The 20,927-nt window shown below is 36.2% G+C and overlaps 1 protein-coding gene across 1 annotated transcript in view; it reads left to right on the forward strand.

Annotated features, from left to right (window-relative positions):
* Window positions 1–17,871, forward strand: part of LOC149206334 (cysteine-rich receptor-like protein kinase 42) — a 115,304-nt gene extending 97,433 nt beyond the window's left edge. The window contains exons 3-6 of the mRNA XM_089397660.1: window positions 16,551–16,693; window positions 16,787–16,997; window positions 17,114–17,348; window positions 17,425–17,871. Coding sequence (XP_089253786.1) covers window positions 16,551–16,693; window positions 16,787–16,997; window positions 17,114–17,348; window positions 17,425–17,599 — 764 coding nt within the window. The 3' untranslated portion in view covers window positions 17,600–17,871. The remainder of the gene's footprint in view (window positions 1–16,550; window positions 16,694–16,786; window positions 16,998–17,113; window positions 17,349–17,424) is intronic.
* Window positions 17,872–20,927: the final 3,056 nt, after the last annotated feature.

Raw genomic sequence — 20,927 nt, forward strand, 5'->3', positions numbered from 1 at the left:
GGGAGGAGAAACACATGGACTAACAAACAGAGAATGAAATAGGCCAGCATACATGAAGAACAATAGGTAAGGAAGCGTTAGAACCTAAATCTACCTCAGTCTGAGAAAGGTAGGATCCAGGACCAACATCAAACCACGCTTAACCTGGTAGCTAGCCCTACCAGGTCGGGAGAGGGCTCTCTTCGGGTCAATCTCAGCAAAATATGATCACTAAAGGCTTGAGATGACTGATATAACTACTGATCTTAGGCTAGGTATATGTGCAAAGGGTTTTATTGAATAAAATGATGTGTTTTTTGGTTCTAATGGAAAGGCGGATTCTGGGTGCAGGGAATGAGGCTCAGTCTTGCAGAGATCTCAATGGGGCAAGGTAGGCAGCTGATTTGGCACTTTAAATTGAATGAGATCGAGAGATTAGACAGGTGAAGAGTTGAAGAGGGCAAGAAATCTTTGTGATCCTCTTCAAATAGCTAAAAACATCAAAAGCTAAAGCAAACCCTAGGTAGAGCACTGCATTTTCAATGGATTCTACTTTCACTCTTGTTTGATTTAGTTAGGAAGAAACAAGATAGATAATGTCACACATAACACATAAGTAAATTCACAAATACGGAAGAAAAAAGCACTGTACCAAAACAAAATGCCACAGGGATCCCAAAGAGTGCTGCAAACCCTGGTCTCAATTCCTTAGCCAAAATGTTGATATGAGTGTACAATGAAGCTCCTTACTTTCTCAAGAGTCCAACCATGCTAATGACTGAAAAAACATAAGATATAGGCAAACAACAACTCATCCTAGCCTCCAGGGGTTGAGCTCACAAGTTTAGGAGCTGTTCCAACGAATTATAAATTGAGAACTAGAAACTAGGCAGTGGAACAACATGCCTCTAGAAACTAGGGAACTGATTCATTCAGTTTCAAACAACTTTTTGATAGATGAATCTACCTCCTTAAGTAAAAATTTGACATATTTACATCATGATCCATCCATTTACATGAAATTACATCACAAGTTTGACATTGAGAAGGAGAAAAAGTCAAACTGTCAAAAGCTAGGCGAAAAACAGAGTATACTTGGTCAAACTAAGCAAAATTTACCCAATGCGCCGTGCTGATTTCCCTATGCGTAGCACATGTTTGGAGCCACTTTTGGAGGCCTTCCTGGTGTCCAAATTTTCTCCAAGTATGCTTTTTGGAAAGGTATGCCTATCTACTTTCCAAACCAAGTGGAATTTTTGAATTTGGCCTCCATTTTCCCCTCCAAAATTCAGTTCTCCCAACACTGCTTCCTGTGTGTCAAAATAGGGGTAGTAAGGTCATTTTTTGAGTGTTTTTTACCTCCTTGAGGGCTCAAAACCTGTCAAAATTTCTTTTCCATTGGTAGGAAAGCATATTTTTCCATGCAAAATCCAAAAATTCTAAGTTTTTGTCATTTGGAGGCTCCCATCAAAAGCGAGAACCAGGTGGCGCGGCGCATAGGGTAGAAAACTCTGTTTTTTGTGCCAAAATTTCAAAAATGAAAAAAGTGTAAATTTGGGCTGATTCTTCTCCATCAAGTGCTGTGATGGGCCAAGGAAGCCTCAACCAATAGCTGAAGTCTATCATGCTCCTTTCGCCTCCTTGATGCCCTCTTCAGCTCTGCCTTTGAGCTGCTGATTCTCGCCTTGAAAACTTTTTTTCTCGCCATGTATTGATAAGCCATATGTCTCAACAATGTGTTCTCCATGTTGGCCTTCTCTAGCATCCTTTCCCAAGTGCAATTTTGTTCTCTCAAGCCAAGATTCCCAGTCATGTTCAATCTCTTGCTTATACCCATGATCACTGTGTCTTTCCATTGTTTTCCTTTGGTTTTGAAAATTGTGGTTGTATATGGATGGTTTTGTGGATAACAATGTGAAAATATGGTGGAGGAATGAAATGGGTAGAGTGTATGGAAGAGAGTGTAAAAATGTATGTGTGAACAGAGTTTAGGGATGGGAGTAAGAGTTTTAGGGATGTGAGTAGGGTTTATGGATATGGATAGGGTTTGGGGAGTGTAGCGTTTGGGAAATTATATGTGGAGAATGGGATTAAGGGGAAAATGTATGATGGGAGTGGGATTAAGGGGATAGGGTATACAACCATTAGTGCAATGAAGAAAACTAGGGTTTCACCCTAGAAGCTAGGGTTTAGGATAATGGGAATTGGGGATAGGGGTGAATGAATTTAGGGATATGGGGGATAGTGAAATGGGTTAACGAAACTAGAAAAGAAGTGAGGGAATAAAAGGTGAGGGAGTGATGGCAACAAAAACAAATTTACAAACCCTAAGCAATCATGTTTTGAACAAAAATTGCAAGGAGGTAGGGTTTTGAAATTTTTTCACTAAATCATCATAAACATCTTAAGACACACTTTCATTGGCATTTGGAGAGTTTTTGACTTACTTTGGACCGGAGGAAACCAAGAAAATTGAGAATATGGATGAATTTGTGGTGAAAATGGCTTGCAACTCTATGTGCCGTGCCACAAACCCAATGCGTCGCGCCACCAAACCCAATGTGTAGTGTTTTTTACAGGAGACTTTTGGAGGCCTTCCTGGTGTCCAAATTCGGCAGGAGATAGATAGTTGGAAATATTATTGAGTCTACTTTCCAACCCAACTATAATTTTTCAATTTGGAGTTCATTTTCCCTGTCAAAAATCAAATCTCCCAAGACTGGTCAAAATGTGCCAAATGAGGCTGCCTCAAGGTAGAGTGTTGTTGCAGTCAACTTTTGAACGTCTTAATAAACTCCAAATTGAGCTCATGATAGCTCATTGGAAAGATATTTGTGTCTAGTTATTATTTGACTCATCAAACAAGTCATTTGGCCAACCAAGCTAGGAGAAATCTTGATTTTCCCAAGGTCACTTCAGAGGTGCATCAATTCTCCTGAGGCAACTGTATTTTTGACATTTCTCTAAAACCATGACACCTGTGTAAAAAATGAAGGAGTTTTTTCTTCCTTGGCCTATTTTGGACAAAAACCTCTCTCATTTTTCCCAAATTCATCTTTTCTTGCTCAGAAACATCATTGAAGTAAAACCTATCCCGATGTGTGGAATAGGGGATTTGTCAAAATGAAGCAAAATGAAGGGGATAAGGGGCTTATAAATTCTTGAAAAAATTTTGGAAAGTAGGGAGGGAAGTTAGGAAGCAAGGGAAAGTGAAATTTCAAAGATTTAGTAAGGGGAAGGGGTCCAAAAGGGCAAAACACAGGCCTAGCCTAGAAAATTGTCAAGTTGTAGCAAGAAACTAGGGTTTGTGCGAAAATGAGGAATTTGAGGGATATCAGTGATGAGAAGTGTTTAATAAGGTACATTAAGGATAGGGGAAGGTGTATGAACATTAGGATACAAGTTTTGCTGATGATTTGACCATCCAAAAGAAATTACCTTCAAAACCCTAGGAGAGGGAAATGAACCTTACCTAGGCACAACTGAAGCATGAACAAGGTGTAAAATGACCCATTGGAATCTAACATGATGATGACAACCCTCTGAATGATGGTACACTCAGCTGAATGGTGCATGGACCGAAATTTGGACAACTTTGACAGGAGTAAAATCAAACCCTAGACCTAATACCTAGTGACCAAATTTTACTTGAGGACACCTTAAAATCACTTTGTAAGAGCACGTTTGATCACTGGAGGAAGGCTGCAAAGACTGACAATAATAGGAAGATGGATAGGTTGTTCAAAGGTTGAGAAATAGTTTCAGTGGAAGGGTATAATGGGCCCCTAAATTAGACAGAAATTAAGGCTCATCTAACCTTTCTTAGACACTTGAAGGCTATATTAAACCTCTCCTTCTACACTTAATATTTCTTTTTGTTTTAATATGTTATTAGGAAGCTTTAGTGATGATTTCATATTATGTGCCTAATATTATTTATTTTTGAAGAATATTGTGAGAATATTTGGCAGATTATGAATATTTAGAGGAGATAATCTAGGGACTTTCTCCCTACTACAGGAGGATAAAGATTGGATAATAAATTAATAGGATATTATGAAATTATTGCATAAATTCTGGAGCTCCAATAATTGAGAAAACCTAGGAATGTGTTCCCTGTCATTTAATGCAGATTCCTAGTGTTGGGAACCAAATCCACTATTTGAGGGATTTTGGAGGGGAAATATTCCTCCTTTAAAGGAGAATGATTCCTCATATTTTTTATAAGTACCAATTCGAATTTTCCTCTAGAGGCATGTATTTCTTAGTCTTCTTGTGGAGAAAACTTGTATTTTTGCAGCTCCACTTTCATTTCTAGCAAGGATGTACTTGGATTGATTCAAATAATGAAATTTGGTGCCATTTTTAGCTTCTAAAGCTTGGTATCCTTCATAGGAATTTGATTATCCTTGGGCTTGGTCATCCCAAGAGCCTCAGAACCCTTTTGTATAATTGTATTTTCTTCTTTTCACTTCTTATTCACATGCATCTCTTATACTTGTTTTTCATATTTCTGCATTTAGTATTGATGCTTCTTTTGTTGTAGGATTGGGTTAAATGATTAAATTAAGTTATTTTACAAGTTATTTACAAGTCGAAAGCTTGATTCATCCTTCCAAAAACTTTTAAAATTCATCTTCATCATTGAGCTACTTAGATTGGTTTACTAGTTCACAAACTTAGAATTTCTGGAAGTCCCTTGTAGCAAAAAGTAGTAATTTTTTGTTATTTTTTAGAACATTTTAATGAGATTTAATTGAGTTTATTCCACCCATATTAGGTCATAAAAACATTCAAGTTAATAAAAAAAATTACCCCAATGCATTTTCACTTGGTTAGGTTAGGCATTTGATAGATTAACTAGTTCACTAGTTCTTGAATTTCTAGTTTTTAGAGTAGTAATTTTTTGCTATGTTTTTTGCACGTGTTAACAGGGGTATTTTGGAGTGATTCCATTTGGAATGGAGTAATAAGAAATCCTACTTAATAACAATATTTTTTCCATCCCATTTTCATTTTATTTACTTGGTCATTCGGTGAATTATCTCCTCCTATAGCAATTTTGTTTCATCTGTAGCAATTATGTTTCGCTTGTAGCAACCTCCTGTAGCACATGTAAACTTGACCATATTTGCTCCAAAAGCTTGGTTTTTGTCTCTTAGGCTTGAATAATAACCCCCAGGCTCTAAATCCATGATTGAGGAAGAATAAACACCAATTAGGACATGCCTTTTACAAAGTAGATTAGGCTTATTTATTTGAATTCATGCTCTTAGGATTTCAATTACAAATTGTTGTTCTTACCTGGGATTAATTTCTTTTCAAAGTAATATTTCCATTTCTTCAATTAGTTTAGGCTTTGAATTCATGACATTCACTCCATTACATCGGATCAATGAAGGAAGGACACATTGTATGTTGCACATATAGTGGCAACACCTCTTAAGTTTGTATGAATCCCAGGTTGATAATTTAAGGTTGTAGCATTGGGAGTTGCAACATTCTTGTTGCAATACCAGGGCTCATCAAAAATGTTAGAATAGGATATTGTTGACTATTCAAATATTAATGATAGTTCGAGCTCGTCATTTCATTAGTTAATGATTCCCAGGTTTTTCTAGAAGTCACTATCATAAAGATGTTTTGATGCAAGGTAAACATGAGGTAAGAAAATTATTTTAAGTATCTCTAATGTATTTAAAATGTGAACCAATAACAAGATAGCCTCGGTCCAATGAAACAAAAAAGCATACATTATCCTTTTCAAATATTATAATTTTATTTTATTTTCTCTACCACCTTATATAATCATTGATTGTCATGGTTGATTTACGAGAGTAGCAATTCCACCACTTAAATCTAATGATGACCTCCTTAGTACCCTGTCAAGGACCATCATTACTCGTTAAGGCTTGAACCCACAATTATCCTAAATACCATGTAACATAATTCAACTACCATACAATCATTTCAAATAATTTGTATTAACTCTAACCATCACTCCCACTTTGAACTATCTCCCTATTCCAGCAGAGTTTGGCTAGTATCACAAGTTGTTAGGAGAAAAAACCTTTAGTGTCAAACCATTGAAGAGTATTGGGAAACTGGGAGCGGTTAGACAAGAACATGTATCTTTGACAATCTTGGATGGTTCCCTGGAATACAATGCATTTAATCCCATTCCTAAGGTTGTAGGATGGCTCCCTTTCTTGAAAACGTTTAGGGATGTGATGACACTGCAACAATTTTATTTGCGTAGGGATTTAATGGTTAAGTGACCCATGTGTGCAGTTTGGTCATGGCATTGACAAAAGGGTCTTTGGCTTAGGCCATGAGACTCCCATGAATAGGGGACCACTAGTTTAAACATAGGCATGTAGAAAAAGGGGTATAGATGAGAGTTCTCAACTCCAAAAGGTTGAAGCTAGACTAGGGCTGAGGTGTACCGCATTCTTGGATCATAGATATGTGGAGAAACTTGCTTTTCATCCTGCAAAAATTCATAACATGTAAGGGTACGTATGCTATCAAATTTCTTTACCATATTGATTTCTCCTCCACTTTGAAGTCGATATTCATATCAATTTCCCTTACTTTCTTTAGAAACTCTTGGGCCACATGAAAAAATGAGTGCAGAATAACCCTAAAAATGTTAAGCATAGTATCTACACCATTGCCTTATTAAAATGCTAATTATGTAAGAACTTCATAAAAGGAGACATAGTTTGGATTCTTTCTTGGTTTGGAACAAGTTTGGTAATCTGCTTTGGGGATTATTGAATTTAGCACCATAATAACCTACTAAAAAGACACTCGAGGGAGTTCACAATGGAAATGAGGAAGCAATTGGCCATAAAACTGCAAGTAATGATAGGGATGCCATTTTGAAGATGTTGAAGACCTCACTCCTCATAAGAAAGTCTCTAAGAAAGCTAAGAAATCAGAAGGATAACCACTTATTACACCAAGAAGGTTAACAAGATGTATGGTGAAAAATAAGTTACTAGAAGTAGTTGAGACTATCCCCCTACCTCCTCAAGAATCTCTTGGGAAGGTTGCATCCCTATCCCCTCACTCTCCTAACAAAGCTACTCCCATGTTGTCTAATTTATTTGAAGAAACTACTCCTAGCCAAATTGTCATTGTCTACAACCATGAAAAAGGGAGAGAGTTTGCAACCTCTTCATTTAAAAAACCAACAGCAAAATTTTCAGCATTCCAGGAAAAAATCCCTGAATGCCACAATTTCATTGTATTAGAAAATTATATATTACAGAGCAATGGAACACATAAAATATTGCAGAAATATAAACACGGAAAATGCATAAAACAAGAGAGACATAGATATACGTTTTTCACCCAGTTTGGGCTACGTCCACCCCAAACAGCTAGTCCTTCCTTTCTATTATCCAGCAAAATGAAGAGACACAACCTACAACAGATCCGCTGTAATATCCTCTATTTTCTCTCACAGTCTGACCTCTCTGTTTCTCTCTCGAAGAATACACATCTATATCACAGCCTCAATACAATACCCTCATACAAAGAGAGGGGTTCCCTTCTAGGGAAAAAAACCCTAAACTAAACATAAATTCTACCGTCAGATCATCTGCCTAATGAGCGGCCCAGATTGACTAGAAATTACTATACCTTTACAAGGTAATTTTACATCTGTTTTTAGCTTCGGGGGCGGTGCCCTCGAAACCCCCGCCGGGGGACCGTTGGCCCCCGGACAAGTCCCCCCCCCAGCCCCCCACGTGGAGGGGTGTACAATCTTCCTGGGGTATACATCCGACTGAAACAAAGACCTCTAAATTAGGATGATAATCATGCTCCACACCCAACAATCTCCCACTTGGAGAATGATTGTAACAACTCCACCGCTGCTTCATTTGGTAGACAATGACTCCTCTTTGGACCTAGCTGTTTCTCATCTTCATCTTCATCCTTGAAGACCAATTGAAACTGAGCATATTCTCAGTTTCTCCCCGGTTACAACTTTTGTTATCATATCTGCAGGATTCTAGCTAGTGTGTATCTTTTCCAGCTTCAACTCTCCATCTTCCAACATTGATCGTATGAAATGGTACTTGAGCTGTATGTGTTTAGTCTTGGAATGAAATGCTGAGTTCTTTGCAAGATGAATGACACTTTGGCTATCACTGTATAACATGCCCATATCAAGCTTCTTACCCAATTCATCCATAAACCTTTGTAACCAAATCATTTCTTTAACACCCTCTGTAGCAACAACATACTCTGCTTCTGTTGTTGAAAGTGCAACAACACTTTGGATTTTTGAAACCCAACTAACAGCTGTTCCACCTACAGTAAATACATATCCTGTACTGCTCCTCCTGTTACCTCTGTCACCTGCCATATCTGCATCAACATATCCCTATAGAGAAATGTTTGAACCACCAAAGCATAATGCTTGATTTGTGGTACCTCTCAAATCTCTGAGAATCCATTTCACTACCATCCAATTTTCTTTTCCTGGATTGTTCATGTACCTGCTTACAACTCCCACTGCATGTGCAATATCAGGCCTTGTGCAAACCATTGCATACATTAAGCTTCCAATTGTTGATGCATATGGAACTTTAGACATATAATCCATGTCTTCTTGGGTCTTTGGGCACATCTCCTTACTAAGTTTGAAATGGCAAGCAAAAGGTGTACTAACTGGTTTTGCATTGTGCATATTAAATCTTTTCAACACCTTTTGTATGTACTAATTCTGAGACAATGTTAATTTGTGATTTTTCTTGTCTCTGTTATTCGCATACCAAGGATTTGTTTTGCAGCTCCCAAATCCTTCATTGTAAATGAATTTGCCAATTTTCTTTTGAGCACATTTATTTCCTACATGTTAGACCCTCCAACAATCATGTCATTTACATACAATAACAATATAATATAGTTTCCATCATTTTGCTTTTTCAGATAAACACAATGATCAAAGTGACATCTAGTATAACCTTGTTCAGACATAAACTTGTCAAATTTTAGATACCACTATCTTGGAGCCTGTTTTAAGCCATACAAGCTCTTCTTCAACCTGCACACTAGTTTCTCCTTCCCTTTTAACTCATATCCTTGTGGCTGCTGCATAAATATCTCTTCCTCCAAATCCCCATGGCGAAAGGTTGTCTTTACATCTAACTGCTCAAGATGCAAATCTTCAACTGCTACTAGACTTAAAATAGTTCTGATTGAAGCCATTTTAACAACAGGAGAAAATATTTCATCAAAATCAATACCTTTCTTCTGTGCAAACCCCTTCACCACAAGTCTAGCTTTGTACCTCTGATTTCCTCCATCTTCTTCCTTTAGCATGTAAACACATTTATTCTGCAATGTAGTTTTAGCTTCAGGCAACCTGACTAAGTCCCAAGTCTGGTTATGCATTAAGGAGTCCATCTCTTTTTCCATGGCTAGCTCCCACTTCTTCCTGCTTTCAACCTGCATTGCTTCTTCATAACATTCGGGTTCACCAGAATCAGCCAACAATAAATAATATAATGAAGGAGAGTATCGTTCAGGGGGTATACTTATCCTAGTAGATCTTCTAACACCACTTTCAGGTGTTTGGGGTTCCTGTTTCTAGTATGGTGGTTGTTGTTGTTGTGGTTGTTGATTATTATTATTTTCAGGCACCTTTACTTTTTCAATGATCTCATCAAGAACTGTGTATTCCTTGTTTTCTTTTTCCTGTTTCTTTTCCTGCAACTGATTCTTATACAAGACCTTTTCATTGAATATTACATCTTTGTTCCTAATTATTTTGTGATTTTCATAATCATATAAGCGATAACCAAAATCATTAACACCATATCCAATAAAGGTACATTTCTTTGATTTTACCTCAAGCTTTGCTCTATTTTCTTTATTAATATGGACAAAGGCCTCACAACCAAAAGGCTTTAAAAAGGAGTAGTTTACCTTTTTACCTGTCCATGCTTCCTCCAGAATACCACCATGCAAGGAACTTGAAGGCCCTCTGTTTATTAGATAAACATCAGTATCTACAACATTTGCCCAAAATTGCAAAGGCAATCCTGCATGCAATCTCATGCACCTTGCACGCTCCATGATTGTTCTGTTCATCCTTTTTGACACACCATTTTCTTGTGGTGTTCTTGGAACTGTCTTCTCTCTGCGAATTCCATGCTCTGAACAGTACCTATCAAACTCTTTGCTACAATATTCACCTCCATTGTCTGATCTGAGACACTTCAAATTCTTTCCTGTCTCAATCTCAACAAAAGCTTTCCATTTCTTGAAAGTATCAAATACATCAGATTTATTCTGAATACAATAAATCCAAGTTTTTCTAGTTGCATCATCAATAAAAGTAACATAATAACGAGAGCGACCAAGAGATGATACCTGAGCAGGTCCCCATACATCTGTGTGCACAAGCTCTAATTTTTCGCTCTTCTTTTCTTTCCCAACTCTGAGAAATCTAACTCTCTTCTGTTTTCCATAAATGCAATTCTCACAGAAGTCCAAATCAACATTCTTCAAACCCGGCAACAAATTCCTTGAGTGAATAATCTTCATCCCCTTCTCACTCATGTGTCCGAGCCTATGATGCCATAATGCTGCATCTACTCCTTTGGAAGTTAAAGCATTAACAGAGTTAGAAATACCATTGCATAAATACAATGTACCAACCTTTTCACGTCTTGCTATTACCAGGGCTCCTTTGGTGACCTTCCAAGCTTTATCTGTGAAATTTGTCACTCAACCTTCACCACCTAACTGCCCTATTGAAATCATATTTTTCTTTGGATCTGGAACATGCCTTACCTCCTTTAATAGCCATTAGTTTCCATTCTGTTGTTTTACAAGAACCTTACCCATTCCAACAATTTTACAGGGTTTATCATCACCCAAACAGACTTGTCCAAAATCTCCTTGAACATAGTCATGAAAATATTTCTTATCAGGTGTGGCATGGAATGAGGCCCCTAAATCTACCACCCAGGAATCAGTAATATTTTCGAAAGAAAGAATCAAAGCATCTTGTAACACCTCATCTGTCACATTTGCTTCATGATTGTTTTCTTGTTGTGCATCTCCTTCTCTTCCCTTCCGAGATCTACAGTCTTTCTTTAGGTGTCCTTTCTTTCCGCATCTCCAGCACACTATCCCCAATCTGGACTTGGATCTGCCTTTCCTTGATTTGCTGTGATATCCTGAGCTCTTTCCTCTTTCCATTTTTCTTCCCCTAGACTCTGCACTCAAAGCATTACCCGATGTCTCACCAGAGCTTTTCCGTCGCATTTCCTCACTAAGGATAGTGCCAACAACATCATCAAACTTTAAAGTACTAGATCTAGAAACAAAGTTACTAATGGCCATTACTAAACCATTCCAACTTTCTAGCAATGAGCACAAGAATAACAGAGCTCTAACTTCATCATCAAAGTTTACCCCTACAGAAATTAACTGACTTGTAACTGTATTAAAATCATTTAAATGGTCTGCAACAGATCCACCTTCCGACATCTTCATATTAAATAATCATTTCATAAGAAATACCTTGTTTGAGGCTGAGAGTTTTTCATATAGTTTCGCCAACACCTGAATCAAACCCTCTGTCATTGTTTCCTTCAAAATGTTGAAGGTGACCGATGTTGTGAGGCACAACCGTACTATTCCGAGTGCCTTTCTATCGAGAACGTTCCATTCTGCATTTGTCATAGCCGTCGGCTTCTTTTATTTTCCACTCAATGGCAAGTACAGATCTTTCTGATACAGATAATCTTCCATCTGCATCTTCCACAACGGGAAGTTTTGGCCATTAAATTTCTCAACCCTGAACTTACCATCTTCCACCATTTCTCCCACTCAAATGAGGAACCCTTCTTTCCTGCGAGTTTATCAGCCAAATAGACCTTTGGCTATGATACCAGTTGTTAGAAAATTATATATTACAGAGCAATGGAACACATAAAATATTGCAGAAATATAAACATGGAAAATGCATAAAACAAGAGAGACACAGATATACATGGTTCACCCAGTTTGGGCTACGTCCACCCTGAACAACCAGTCCTTCCTTTCTATTATCCAGAAAAATGAAGAGACACAACCTATAACAGATCTGCTGTAATATCCTTTGTTTTCTCTCACAGTCTCACCTCTCTGTTTCTCGCTCAGAGAATACACATATATATCACAGCCTCAATACAATACCCTCATACAAAGAGAGGGGTTGCCTTCTAGGGAAAAAAACCCTAAACTAAACATAAATTCTACCGTCAGATCATCCGCCTAATGAACGGCCCAGATTGACTAGAAATTACTATACTTTTACCAGGCAATTTTACATCTGTTTTTAGCTTCAGGGGTGTTGCCCCCAAAACCCCCGTTGGGGGACCGCTAGCCCACAGACCCCCCAGGTGGGGAGGATGGGCCCCCCCGAACCCCCGCAGGGGGGACAAGTCCCCCCCACAGCCCCTCACGTGGAGGGGTGTACAATCTTCCTAGGGTATACATCCGACTGAAACAAAGACCTCTAAATTAGGATGATAATCATGCTCCACACCCAACATGTTGTCCCATTAACTCCAAATGATTTCAATCACTTTATTTACTTTTATGAGCATGAAAACCCTATTGCACCCTTTGTTATTTCGACTAAACACTCAACCTCAAATTTGAAGAAGATAGAAAAATTGAAAGATTGAAGACTAAAATTGAGGAGTTTAAAGTTTTGGATCAATATGTTAAAAATGAAAAATACATCTTGAAAAATAAAAATGAGTAGCTGAGAGAAGAAAATTCCAGATTGTCAAAAGAAAATAAGAAATTCCTCAATATGGTTGGTAAATGGTATATGAACAATTACTATATGGAAATATGTAATAGGGCCTTGCAAAAGAAGCTATAGACAACAAGAAATAATAGTGGAGCCAATGTAAACATTAACATGTTGTCAATCAATAAAGCTCTAGAACCCTCCCATTTTCATCAATTTTTGCTCAGGAGATGCCCAATAGTAATTATTCTTGTGTGAGTTATGTTTTGATTGTGTGAGGACACACAAAGATTCAGGGTTGGGGGAGATGTTTGGCTTTGAGCCAACACTCTTCTTGTTATCAAACAAACCCTTTTTCATCCCTATAAATTGTATTTTTTCCTAGTATAGCCTTCCTTTATCTTGCATTATTGAAAATGAAATGATGCAAACATGGACCATGAGATAAATAGTGTTGTTTATAAAAATTTCAATGTGTTAATGCATTAGAGGAAGCTTAATCTATAATATTTCCATTGATGATGGTTTATGAAGGTAGGTCTTGTAACTTATACACGTTCTTGTAACCCAATTCCATGGTTCACATATTTGTGCACCTCTAAAGGGAAATAAAAAATGGGTTCCTTCCCTTATGCCCTTAAGGAGATCTCTCTTCTATTCAACTAAAGCGGTTGTTATTGAAGAAGGAATAGTTCTTTTAACTTAATAGTCAACCTTGGACAAGGTTTAGGAGGGAAAAGAATTTGCCAAATTACGAACATGTATAATGGAATCACCAAATTTGTGCATAGTTATCAGATCTAGATAAGAGAAATTGTGCTCATTTTAAAAATTGAAAGGGGATCCATTTGGATCATCTATTTATTGTTGGCCTATACATACGGTAATGGACCCTATGGCCATCATAATGTACATTGTAAATTATATAAATTACTGTGGTCTCTATAAATAGGGGTTAACTATATTCTTATCATATAGTTTTAATTGTAAAGTGTATCAAGTAAGATATTTGGGCTTCTTTGCACACGATGTAACCCAACACTGTGATATGAATCCATTGTTGATATTTCTTTGATATGAATCTATGTGTTATTGCATTTTACCTAAATTTTCTCACATAAGGTTTATTGGTTGGGAAGTGCCTACCAATGCATCCATGTTTCCTTTTGTATTATATCTTATGTGATGCATTTCTAGTGTAGATCATTTCTCGATTGAGTTATTTGATGAATCGGGTGTTTACAATTCTTAGTATTCATATCTCTTGTGAATGTCACAAATGACTAACCAAAATTTGTGTGGTTGATACATTATACTTGGACTAATATCATGCATAATATATTCACATAGTTTAGAAGTTGTATAATTGAAGCTAACCCTCCAACCATGGAAAACCATTGTTCATTAGTTTCCCTAGAAAAATTATGTGTGTCAAATTTATGGTTATACATAATTTGATTTTACACTTCCTTGCTTTGTTCCAAACTTTGGTTTATGTTTGCAGAAGTGGAACTAATCCTTGAAGGAGAGTATTGATACACTACAACCTTTTGTGGTAATAGGAACTCACCAATCTTCAGGTGTGAAAAAATATGATCCAATCAGGAAGGGCCCTGTATCTACGCCCAGTGGTCCCTCTAGTTAAGGGTTTACTATTTTGATTATTTTCTTCTTGAGATGATCACTAGAAGGTGTTATGTTGCATTGCAACTCAGCTTAGGCCACTAAAGGAATTCCACGAAGAGACCTCACATAGGATATTCCCTAAAGACTAGGGGATTTTCCATAAACACCCTAGAGAGAAGATACTTTGTATAATTTTCCTTTGAATGTAGTGTTCTTTTCTCACAATTCCAACAGGTGAAATTCGTTGAAGGTAAGACCTAGAGGAAATCCACATAAACCCTTAGCTCATAGCTAAATAAAGAAAATGTTTCTTATTATGGTTTTTGGTCAACCAATAGGTTTTTTATCCAATGACCTGATCCCCTAACTTCTTGCTAGTAAGTTGATTGATCTGCATTCTTTGTTGTAGCATAGGCTCCTTAATGTCTTAAACTTTTCACATATAATGTAGTTCCTCAAAGTCTACATTCCTATATTGGCAAAGTAGTGTTATGACTTTGAGGTAAATAAATTCAACCAACATTCGTAGTGTTGTAACCATGGCTATAATATCACTTTGTAACATACCAAACCACTCTTGTTGTTGGGGTAGTTGTATAAATCAAATTCCTCTCATATATGTTAAAATATTTCTCTAATATCTGTTATAATTTTCATAGTCATCTAACAAACTTGGTATCTACCTTTTAAGCTACACCATGAGTCCTATGAAATGACTTATGCATGCAATGTAGGGAATGCAAGTCATGTATACATAGCTAATTCATGCATGATTATAAATGTGTATCTATACATACAAAGAAACACCATTCCACTTTATATTATATGCAATATTCAATTAATAATATCACAAAATTAAATTCAACATAATAACCATTTTACTATGACACTTCTATTTACCAAAATAGGACACCAATTGACCATAAATGTTGGACATTCTACCCAACCATAGGCTTTGTTTCACTTAATCTCTCTACAAAAAGTAACCCTTAAGACGTGGTTGTGAGACCACATAGATAAATTTCTCTTATGACTAGTTTGATCCCCTCACTCTACTCAATTCAAGGAATTTTCACTTTGTTCACTCTTACACAATCCAAACTCACCGACTCTTTTTCCTCTTTATCCTACACAACGCAAAGAAGGGGATCTCCTTATCTGCCATGCAATCCCTTGGGCTATCCCACTTTCTTCTCTGCTTCCAACATAGATTGGACTAAAAACCTCATTTCTATAACTAAAGGGATTCTTTGTTATCGTTAATTTTCCTCACTTGAATTAGCTTTCCTTCCACATAGGTAGAATATCTCACATAACTCTCATAATAGGAACAACTAGCAATCTATTATAGTCATGGCAATGTAGGATTTTCCCTAAGGCTTCATGTAGAATAAAGGGATAATTCTTGTGCATAATTGATTCATTGAATATGTATGCATGCTCACAACTCACCGCATGGCCCATCATAACCTCACAAAACTCACTTGCAACTCATTCCAAATATGGTTTGTATGACATAGGATGACATAAGAAAAGAATTTAGGCTAGAAATAATATAATAATTTGGCTTTGGTCCATTTAAGCACTCTTAAGCTACCTTTCTTTTCTCTCTTGTGGATTCATAGTCCCTAATGTTTTTGTTCTTCCTTGTTTGTAATGGGTGATGTATTTTTATTATTAACTTTCACTGTATAATAGTTACATATTATATTTGTTGCACTTGGCCATTTATTGTATACACAAATATACATTGCTAATCCAAATATCAAAACTAAGGTGTTGCATCTCCCATCTCCAATAATGCTTTGAAGGATGGAGTATGTTTATGTTTTAAAACCAACACAACCAATTCTAGGGTTTCAATCACCCACAACTCAATATCCACCAAGTTGTAACTATTGAAATAATGTTAACATTGATAATGAAAGTATATCACAATCCTAATAATATCAAAAATTGCCAATGATCATAATTTATAAGGGTGTTAAAAACTTAATTTGTGTTACATGATAAAGTATTGAATGTTTTCATTGCATTTTTTTATGTTTATTAGAAAATCAAACATCTAATAGAGAAAAATGCATAGATCTCATAAAATAAAACCGTGTAGTAATTGATAACATGGTTATACTATATTTCTAAAATCATTAACATGTTATACTCTTTTTTGCAGGTTGTTACAAACCATCAAGTCAACTTTCAACGGCAATATCCAAATCAAAACTAAATTACAAATTCAAAACTTTACAAACCGCAACTAAAAAATTTGACCCCACAAATAAAATTGGTCAAGGCGGATTTGGTTCAGTCTATAAGGTGATTTCCTTATCCATTTTATATCATTGATTTTTTAAATACATTGATGATTTTACAACATCATTAAACAAAAAAGATTGGACATGCTGGCAGGGAGTTATGCTAGATGGCAAAGAGATCGCTGTGAAGAGATTAGTTGCTAATAGAGAAGATAGTGTGAGTGAGTTCTTCAATGAAGTGAATTTGATAAGTTGTGTTCAACATAAAAACCTAGTCAAACTTCTTGGTTGTAGTGTGGATGGCCCAGAAAAACTCTTGGTCTATGAATACCTTCCCAACAAAAGCCTTGATCACTTTCTATTTGGTAATATTTCTTCTCTATAAATTGGTTTTCCTTACAGTCAATATTCAAATTTTAGGAATTATTAATTTTTGGAGTTATATTTAAGTTATTTGAGATAAAATTGCACTTTGCAACAGATGAAAACATGGGAAATGTACTAGACTGGAAGAGGAGGTTTGACATTATATTAGGAATTGCCAATGGGCTAGCATACCTCCACCAAGAATCAAATATACGTATCATCCATCAAGACATAAAAGCCAGCAATATTCTTCTAGACCACATTTTCAAGCCTAAAATTGCAGATTTTGGATTGGTTAGATTCTTCTCGGAGGATCAAACTCATCTTAGTACGGGAATCGTTGGAACCCGGTGAGAATAATTTTAATAATTCTTAAAAAGCACTCTTCATAGAAAATGTGTATAATGCTTATTTTTACTTTTGCAGAGCTTACATGGCCCCAGAATATCTCGTTCATGGCCATTTAACAGAAAAGGTTGATGTTTATGCTTTCGGGGTGCTAGTCCTTGAGATTATTAGTGGCAGAAGGAATAAAAGCTCTATGCACACAAATGACATGCCATCTCTCTTAACAATGGTAATGGCCTCATCATATTCATAATATTCGTTTCTTCTTAAAATAAAATAGTAATAATATTCAAATCTATAATATATGTTTGGTGCAGGTTTGGAATTGTCATCTCTCAGATACTATTTCAAACATAATTGATCCCAATATCCAAGAAAACTACCACGAGGAAGTACTACGAGTTGTTCGCATAGCGCTTCTTTGCACACAAGCATCTGCAACACTACGCCCTTCAATGTCTAACGTTATTATGTTCCTCTCTAGTAAAGACCAAAATCTTCTAAAACCTAATCCACCACCCTTTATAGATGTCATCAATTTGCAACCAAACATTAATACTAGTATTGCATCAACCACCAATGTTTCATCAAACCATTCAGACTCAAATACTAACATATCAAAAACACATAATTTAGTTTCAAACATTGCTTCATCTTCTCATGCTCCAAATTCATTAAACACAATTTCAATGAGCTCTTTTGGTCCAAGATGACGGAAAAAATGTTTCCGTGAGAAAATTAGCTAATCCTACCTGAATGGGATCATTATATTTTATAAATATTATGAACATATATTAACCTTCTTGAGAGAAGGGTACAAATTATTTTTTATTAGATTGAAATTATTCAAGTGAAAACGTATTTGATGTTCTCTATTAGAATGGATTGAAAAAAAGGACATGTATTTGACATACAGTGTATTCAAATTAGAATACGCACACCAATGTTGAATTGGTACAAGAAATCTATGGATTTAATATACTATTGAAATGTGGCAATATATGGATTTACTATATTGAATTACAATAAGTGCAGCGCTATTAATGTGGATTTATTTCATAAATATTAATGTGGATTTATTTCAAAAAGAGTGTAGATTTTTTTTTAATGAGAACATGATTGTATGAATAAATACGTTGGCTTTCTTCCTCCCTTGTACCCTGCAATTGTAGATCGAGTGGCAAATGTTATCATTTTTAGTAGGAAAAATCCTTGAAATTGGATGTCAACTCCCACTGTTGTGGAAAGTTACCCAGATCTAAGGATTTAGTGTTCTAAGGTAATCTAGATAAATAATGAGATGCCAAGGGTCCCACTCTGAAGAGTTTTTTAATTTTACAATGAAAAAATGGATTCTATATTAGATGGCACTAGCAGGGAAATTTGTTTATCATTTTTTAACATCAAATGTCCCATTCGTGGTTCTGTTATGTTCTACAACCTTTGCTTCTCTTAAAATTTTGAGGCTGAGGCTGGTCTTATGATCATGTTGAAGTAACCCATCACATAATTCTTTGTATCTCTCAGATAGATGATGCAGTTCTGGCTTTCTGCAACCAATGATTATGCAGCTTGATCCTTGATTTTTTGGGTAGCAGCCATAAATCCTGGGAACTATGTCAACCAATGATTATGCAGCTTGATCCTTGTTTTTGGGGCAGCAGCCAATGATTATGCAGCTTGATCCTTGATTTTTTGGCGCAGCAGCCATAAATCCTGGGAACTATGTCTAGGAGGGCCCTGAATAATAGCCAGCCTCTTTCTCAGGCACAGCTTCACGGCTTCCAACTCGCTTTCATCTAACGTGGAATTCCACTCTGGCCATTTCTGCAAGATGTGGATTGTGCTTCTTCCGAAATAATTTCATATCCTTGCAAATGCACAGCCTAAGTTATATGCATCTTGAATTTCTTTTTTTTCAGATAACCTCCCTCTATACGTTGGGGTTCTAGTGATAGAAAGTGCTCCTAAAAAGAAATCTCTTTCATTTCTGGCCGTTAAAGACATTCCAAAGCATGGATATAGGCTTCTCTTTCATTTCTGGCCGTTAAAGACATTCCAAAGCATGGATATAGGCTTCGTAGCGTTTATTTGGAAATATTAGGAAAAATATAAAATCAAATTAAAGAGCACATAGAAAAGAAAAAGCCATTTTATATTTTTAAAATTATAAAAAAAAAAAATTGCAAAAAGTTTTTAATAGATATAAAAAAATATTAAATATGCTTAAAAAAACCTTCAATCACAAATTGGGTTTCAATTAGGATCATGAATATAGTATGGAATTTTTGCAAAAAGTTTTTAATAGATATAAAAAAATATTAAATATGCTTAAAAAAACCTTCAATCAGAAATTGGGTTTCAATTAGGATCATGAATATAGTATGATATTTTCATAAATTTTATTTATATAAAATATTGAATAGCTTAATGTTCATACGCTATGAGTTTTGTGGATGATATGTGAATGTAAGTCCATCAAGCTAGGTCTAATAGTGGATGTCTTATAATATTGGGACCACATCTAGGTACGAAACTTGGTTAAACCACTTATCCAGGCTTCTGGAAGGTTTCATTAAGTTTAGGTGTTGAGGTTTGCAATTACACCATAACTTGTAGATATTAGTAAACTTCCAAACCTTTACCATTACCTAGAGTGGTAGGTTATTCCACATGAGGTGCGGTGATCAGTCACCATCCCCCCTCCGACATAACTCTAGGGAATAATACCTAAGCCATGGTTGTAATACCATGTAGGAATAACAATTACTTATGGTGTAAAGCACAACTATATAATTACATAGAATATCTCCATTATATAACAATGGGTGAGGTCCAATGTTGGATAAAGAACTATTACAACTGGGAAAATGCAAATCCCTACATTTTTCTTAAGGGGGGATCAAAGTTGCGATAATCAAAATTAGGATTAAATTGACAAGGGTTCCAAATCGGAAATTTATTTTGATATACAATGTGAGCTTTGTGACATGGTCGTGAAATTAGTTGATTTACAAGATCAACTATCATCCATTACAGAGGAAAAAAGGTTCCTTGAAGATAAAAACATTGAAATAGAGAGAAAGAAATTGGCTAATGACGAAGAACAGATGCATCTTAAGGGCAGAATCTGGGAATTGGAAAGAGATTTGGATCTTGTCAACAAGGATCTTGAATCGTCAAGGGCCATGGCAGTGGAGAAAGATTGTCAGTTAAATGATTTACAATACCGCTTTCACACCTTGGCGATGCAAAAAGGTGCCTCCATGATGAAAGCAACTCTTTAAGGACTGAATTGAACAATTGTACAATGGCTTTAGAGAAAATTCTCCACCGTTCAGACAAGACAAGGGAATTGGAGAGTGCTTTAGAATCTGTCAACAAGGATCTTGATTCCAGAGATATGCAGTTCCAGCAGTTGGTGGCAGAACGTCAGCATTTGCTTGAACGTGTGCATGAAAATGGAAAATCAGACAGTGTGGATGATAATGGAATTATTGACAGTGGGCATGGAAAGGAGAACACTAACAGAGTCCATGAAAATTGAGAACCAAAAGGTGTGTACACGAATGGAAAGCCCA

The sequence above is a fragment of the Pinus tabuliformis genome, chromosome 1_2 (assembly GCF_031772625.1).
Source record: "Pinus tabuliformis cultivar Carrire ecotype Pingquan chromosome 1_2, CPIR1, whole genome shotgun sequence".
In the NCBI taxonomy this organism is placed as follows: domain Eukaryota; kingdom Viridiplantae; phylum Streptophyta; class Pinopsida; order Pinales; family Pinaceae; genus Pinus; species Pinus tabuliformis.